We start from the raw sequence: 6,718 nt of genomic DNA, 5'->3' as shown, positions 1-6,718 counted from the left end.
ATTAGCCAGGATGGTCTCGATCTCCTGACCTCGTGATCCGCCCGTCTTGGCCTCCCAAAGTGCTGGGATTACAGGCTTGAGCCAACGCGCCCGGCCTGGACTGTATTTTTAACCTCATCTCCATACTGTATCTCTATAATGGTATGATTCTGAATGTTATTCATACACTAAAACAGGAAATAAAAACAGTTATTATCACAATTTGCCTTAAATGACTATGAGCTTTAAGTTGATATAGAAAAATATAAATGCCTTGGAATGCATTATAGCAAACATTCACAATAACACATTTTATGCTGATTATTAGGATACTAACTAAGCCTCTTTTCTTCTTTCCAGTTATATTTTAAAAGACCTGGGGCAAAAAACAAAAAAGAGACTAAAGATAGAGTTAATTGGAGTACACAAGTTTCTAAGGGAAGAAAATCCTATATGAACAGCAGCAGCCCCTTGTGGTCTAAGGGGAAAATAGTGTATCTGTAGTTATGGGGGGTGAAAATATGTTTTTATAAAGAATATATGTACATATTTAGCCATTTGACTCAGTTCTCAATCCAACACATTAAAAAACAGATGCTTTAAAAAGTGATCTGTTGCCAAGATGCTTGTTAAAATTTTATCAGTTGAAATATTAAAATTCATTATGAATTAATTAACACATTATACAAAATAAAATGTTTTGTTTCATCATTTTACAAAGTACTATAACCAGTGGTGATTAACACTGGGAATTTTGTGTGTCTTGATATGTGTTGCTCAAAAAGAAACTAAATTTATAGGATTACCACTGAATTGATGACATTTTCTGTCTTCACTCTTGAATTCTGTTGGCAGATGTTTTTGAGAACAAAAAATTCCATCTTATTACAAAACATATTAAGCAGGTTTTCCTGCCAGGCAAGTCTGACATGATGTTTATTGCCTAGACCAAATCAATCCCCCTAATAAGCCATAATATATGCTAGCAAGTACACTATTTCATAGTTAAGAAAACTTGCCACATGAAACAGAAAGTTCTTTGATCTCTCATGCTCTGCTCCTAATGTCTCAGAAAAGTGCTACATAATCTACTAGCTAGTCATATCTATTTCTACTCAGTAAGTAAAATAAAATTATACTTTGCTAATCTTAAACTTTTAGGCCCAAATGCTACTTTACTTTTGCCTGTGTATACCATATATTTGCAAACATTTGAAAGGAGACTGGCTATTTACAAGATACTAGAAAAAAGACAATCCAAATACTTGAATATACTGGCAAAATAAAATAGTTCCAGAAATTAAACAATCATTGTTTGTAATACAAATAAATTGAACTTGATTGCTAAAACACTAGACAGAAATGACTTCAGTGGCATTTGCACAGAAGAGATTCAGAACTGTGAACATACCCAAGTCAGAACATCAAAAACATATTTTTGGAAAGAAAGCTTTAGTTTATCAGAGTTGGCTGTTTCTAAACAATTGCAAAAACTCACATGAATCCTGAAAAAAATCAATCAGAAAACTAGGCAACACCAAATATCTTACATATTAAAGAATAAGATTTTTGATGGATGTCAACAAATAATTGATAAATATTTAAGTATCACTATGTGCAATTCCAGGCTCTGCTGATTCCTATTCTGTAAATGTCTCATATTTGGATTTTTTATTTTGCATCCATGTAATTCTCTTCCCCTCTATCCTCGGCATCTGTTTTTGCTTTCTTTCACATGCTGGGTCTAATTCCTCTCCTTTCCTTCCCATCAGCAGAGTCCACAAATAAGTCTCACTTTAGGAAAGAGATGTTCAAGCACTTCCAACCCAACATTAGACAGATTAGCATCAAGTCACTTTTGCCTATACTCTACACAGTCTCTAAAATTCTATTAACTGACCTTCCTTGATTTACTTGTCCTCTTATGCTCCAGTTTGATACCAGAATAACTTTCATTCCTATGCTGTAGGTTCCTTTATCTAGGTATCTCTTAGGCCTAATCTTTTTGCTTTGGTCTCCATCCAAGGGATTAAATTCTAGTATCAGTTCCTGACTCCCTCATAACATACTCTGTACTAATGCAAAAAGCAGTACATACCTGCTTTTAACGATTGACATGTAATGCCAAAATATATAAAGCATGCTCAAAGATCTAAAGGATTATGGGGAGATCTAGTGGAGAGGCATGAAAATAATTGCTAATATTAATTAAATTATTAGACAAAAATACAAGAGACATATCAGGATAGTATCTGGTAAATTTCATGTAAATTAGCTAATTATTATAAATTCCATGAATCTCAGTAAGGAGAGGTCATTGCTTATAGTGAGAGGAAGAGGTAGAATTTCAGCTAGGCGCTTACAACATGGGTTATACGTGGACAGAATTTTGGATTCAGGAAATAACAGGAATTGAAATTACAGATTCCATAAAGCACAAAGTTTGTACAGGGTAGAGTAACCCCAGTTGTACTCTTAAGAGCAAATGTGTAACACAGAAATTGCAATGAGTCAGGCTGAAACACTTCCATTTTCATCCATAATTTTAGCAGTATAATGACATAGCTCAAAAGGAAAATAGGATATTCTACTTTTATATATTCAGATGAAAATATATAGTTCAAGGTATCAAATAATGACCCTCTATCATTAATTGTTGGATTGTAATCTCAGCTACTGGATTGAGTGGGAAGCCAACAACTGTAGTGCTATTTGACTCTTTGTTTTGGTTTGTTGGAATGTTTCCTCATAGAAAATCAAGTTGCATACTTTAATAATGCAGGACATATTTCAAAAAGTAGTAGTTGTAGTGTGGGGTTTTATCCTGGCTCTACCACCTTATTTAAAATTTATTGTGGAAGATCTGCTCTACAAATATTTATTATGAAGGCTCTGTTCTAGGCTCTGGGATACAGTAGTGAGCAAAACAGACTAAGTACATGCCCTTATGAAGCTTATATTAAGAGTATGTGACCTTTGAAAAATTACTCAAAGGTGCGTGTGTGTTTATGGTACAAACAGGCTTTCTTAGTTGCAACGGAAAGTGGCAGAGGGGAGGATATGATAGCTCCCGCTCCTGGGGCAGGGTTCCCAGACTGAGGTTCCACCCTCCAAAAGCTAAAAATTTTTGACCCACAATCTGATCTGTAAATTCGGATCAGTATTAGTCATACTATTTGTAGAGGATATATAAATATACATACATATTTAAATAAATACTTACATTTATACATATAAATTGTTCATAAACACTTAATAGAGTCCATTAAATAATACCTGGTCAAAAATCTATTTTTGTCATCAAATGTTGTTTACTATATTGTATCATACATTTACTATACATGGCTTCATTTTCAAATTTCAGATACATATTTTGTTTTCAATCTACAGAACAATGTGGTAAAGAAGAAAGAGGGGAAGAACCTACAGTAATTACAAGTAGATTTATTATCTACCATTTACTAGCTTTGTGATCCTAGACAAACATCTGTGTATCAGTTTCCAGCTATAAAATCAGGACAAAATGATGTGATTCATCTACTTATTAGGCTGTCACAAAGAATAGAAGATAATTTCAAATTGTAAATTGGTAAGAAGCATATAAATAAAAGTTAATTTAGTTCCATCATATAAGATGCTCTGTGTCTGAAAATTACAAATACTTGGCATTGGGAGATAAATAGAGAGAAGAAGAGCACTAGTATAAGTCATTTCTAGAGTGGATCAAAATTACTAAGAAATTAATACACCTTACACAAAAAGAACCATTCTTCTCTTTACCACTACAGGGCCAAACCTTACGATCTAAAAGTATCTTTGAAGAGTGTCAGCATATCTCTGCTATTTTGCAAAATTCCAGAATATTTTAAGAGAAATGATGTTTACTATGAAAAAACATTTCATAACTAAGACTATCGATACAAAGTTGTATTATGTGTTTGGGCCTATTTTTGTCTTTTGGTGCTTCTGGTGGGAACCTGAACTGATGAATGAAATGGGACAAAGAGGCAAAAAGACTTAGAAAAAAGGGAAAATGACAGGAGTTTAAAAAAGAGAAAATAATTAAAAATAAAACAAAAGGAAAGACAGCAGGTCTCAACAATGAAGCAACATAAAAAGAATGTTGTTTCCTTGGTATAAGAAAAAATAGATGTGAGGATAAACAAAGCAGATGTGAAAAACAGAATAAAGAAAATGCATGCATAAAAGAGAACAAAAGAAAAAAAGCAAAGCAATGGTCACAAGATAAAGAGAAAACAGGAAGAAATAAACTTACGGGACAGATGTCTGATATCTGAAATATATGCTTAATCTGTACATGTCATAGGCAAAAAATTGTTTAAGAAATAAACTTAATATACAATATCATTTTGTTTGCATTTTACATAAACAAGTAGGTACACATTATAATTTCAAAAGCCTTATATAACTCATTTCTGGAACCTGGATATCAGAGGTAATCTTTTAAAAGTTTCAACCTGTCATTAAGATGGTGGTTCACAGACTGGATCATATAGAAGAAAGCTTAGTACAAATGATAGAGAAGACGGTAACATCATGACCCCAATGTAATCATATAAAAGAAAGGGGGTGATATAACTGCATTGGAACAAACAAGCTACGTATTGCTTCCAAATATAATAAGTGTTCTTGCTTTTCAAATAATATATTAAATAGTGAGATGCTTTCTAAAAATTTAAATAATATAATCTGCTTGATTCATTATATGAACTGCTTTGAGAATTCTTTGTCAGGATACATTTTTGGGGTCTTGAGAATATATGTGCTGTTTACACCACTGCTTAACTGTCATAGCTTATTCAACAGACTGACCTATAAATAAAATGTTTTGAATGTTTAAAGTACAATTCCAAAAAGTAGAGTGATTATGCCATGAACTAGAATAAAATAGAAAATAAAAACTTAGAAAGCAATATATTTCCCCTAAAAGGTGGTAGGAAACATTTTATTAATGATCTTCTTAAAGTAAATGTAAAATAGCTCAAGTTGAATAATTTGAAATGTTACTACTATCCTATGGTATAATTTATAAAATGTTATTTTCTCTATGTTTAAATGTTCTGAATTGCTCACTTTTGAGGACTATTTCAATATACTATTTTTCTTAACCAGCAGCATTTTCGACATGTTTTACTATTAAACTTTTAGCATCCATAATAATGGTTTTGAAAATGGACAAATGTCTCATATATATAATTTACAGTATGTATGTCAAGCTTCTGAATATATCCAAGTGTAAATAAAATTGTTTGTGCCCCCTACAGAATTAGAAATCCTTGGGCAGCACTGCTGTAATGATCCCATACTGATAGTACTACAAAGTGCAGAAGTTCACTGGGTAGGACAAGAGCAATGGACAGAGTTCCCTCATTACACTATCCCTACACTATTTTAGCTTAAGTATTTATTAAGATATTAATTACTCTTTCTCCCTCTATCTGCTTTTAGACATTAGGCTGAGACACTGTAGATAGTTGCTCATCGTAAAACAATGCATTATCTAGTAAACCTTACCCCCCAAGATGAATGTTTTGTATGGAGCATTATTAATTCAGCAGGTTATATGCCTTAGAATTGTTAGGCTACATATACTCTCTCTTATGGACAACATAATGAATGGCATGTTATGTTGTTTTAAAGATATGCTATGTTTCCTTAAAGAAACAGCATGTTTGGAAATTGAACTGGCAAGTTTTCTGCCTTCTGCATCCATCACAATAAAATTATCTTAGAAAATTTTTCTTGAGGTAGTGTATGACACAAAAGGAAATAGAGTTTGCATTTGTGACTTCTATAAAATGTCACACTGAAATAAGAATGAAGCATTTTATAACTCTGAATTAAAAAACCCATTTAATCCAAGTAGACAGCCATGGGAAATAAATGACGAAAATAAAAAAATTAATACTTTCTTTAAGAAAACAAAACAATCTATATAAAATAAAATGTACACAAGGTAAAGAAAATAGTAAAGGAAAGTAGTGATCTCACTCACTCTGATATACAATTGCATCATTTCTTTTCTCTTTGGGGTTACGATACTTCTCATAGAAATCACGTCGCTTCTTTGTTTCTTTAGAAACTTTATCTTTTCTTTCCCGTTTTTCTGCTGGTTCATCTGAACTATCAGATGATGACTGTACATGTATCTTCGGCTTTTCTACTTCAATATAGTTTTCATTGGGATTTAATACTATAACTCCATATCCTTCCTGTTTTGAAATGAAAGAAGGTAGCATAATTTAAATCTTATAATCCATTTCAATTTTCAAAAAAGTTCTTAATTGCTTCAGACTACGCAATTTTATATAGTTGCATATTCATTAAAATACTCCTTTAGGCAGGATTATGATTTTATTTTGTCAAAAGAAAGTCATTTAAAATTGTTTGCTTTTATTGTGTATACAAATAAGCATTTATTATTTAAAAGAACAAAAAACATAATTGCAACATAAAGATTATAAAGCTTAAATTAAAAAATTAATTCAGATCTCTCAGAACCCAAAAAATGATTGAAATAAATTAGCAAATAACAAGTATACTTTCAAATTATATTAATATTTATACTATCTGTTTTGAGAAAACAACCTCTGAAATTGAAGTTCACAATTCAAACTGCATTTTTTTGTATATTTTTCTTTACAATGGCCCTTTAATGAGCATTTTTTATTTGTCTGAGCAGTTAAAAAGGAATAAATCTGATTTAACATTCCAAAAC

General features: G+C 31.7%; 1 protein-coding gene across 1 annotated transcript in view; it reads right to left on the bottom strand.

Moving 5' to 3' along the window:
• The window catches only part of LOC108528169 (protein FAM172A-like), a 284,825-nt gene that overhangs the window by 277,198 nt on the left and 909 nt on the right, over nucleotides 1-6,718 (bottom strand). Inside the window, 2 exon segments of the mRNA XM_017869859.1 lie at nucleotides 5,996-6,029; nucleotides 6,031-6,212. Coding sequence (XP_017725348.1) covers nucleotides 5,996-6,029; nucleotides 6,031-6,212 — 216 coding nt within the window.

This window comes from Rhinopithecus bieti, unplaced genomic scaffold (genome assembly GCF_001698545.2).
Source record: "Rhinopithecus bieti isolate Rb0 unplaced genomic scaffold, ASM169854v2 scaffold_5026, whole genome shotgun sequence".
Taxonomy (NCBI): Eukaryota; Metazoa; Chordata; class Mammalia; order Primates; family Cercopithecidae; genus Rhinopithecus; species Rhinopithecus bieti.
Note: the sequence above shows the minus strand (reverse complement) of the source record. Positions and strands in the feature narration are given on the sequence as shown.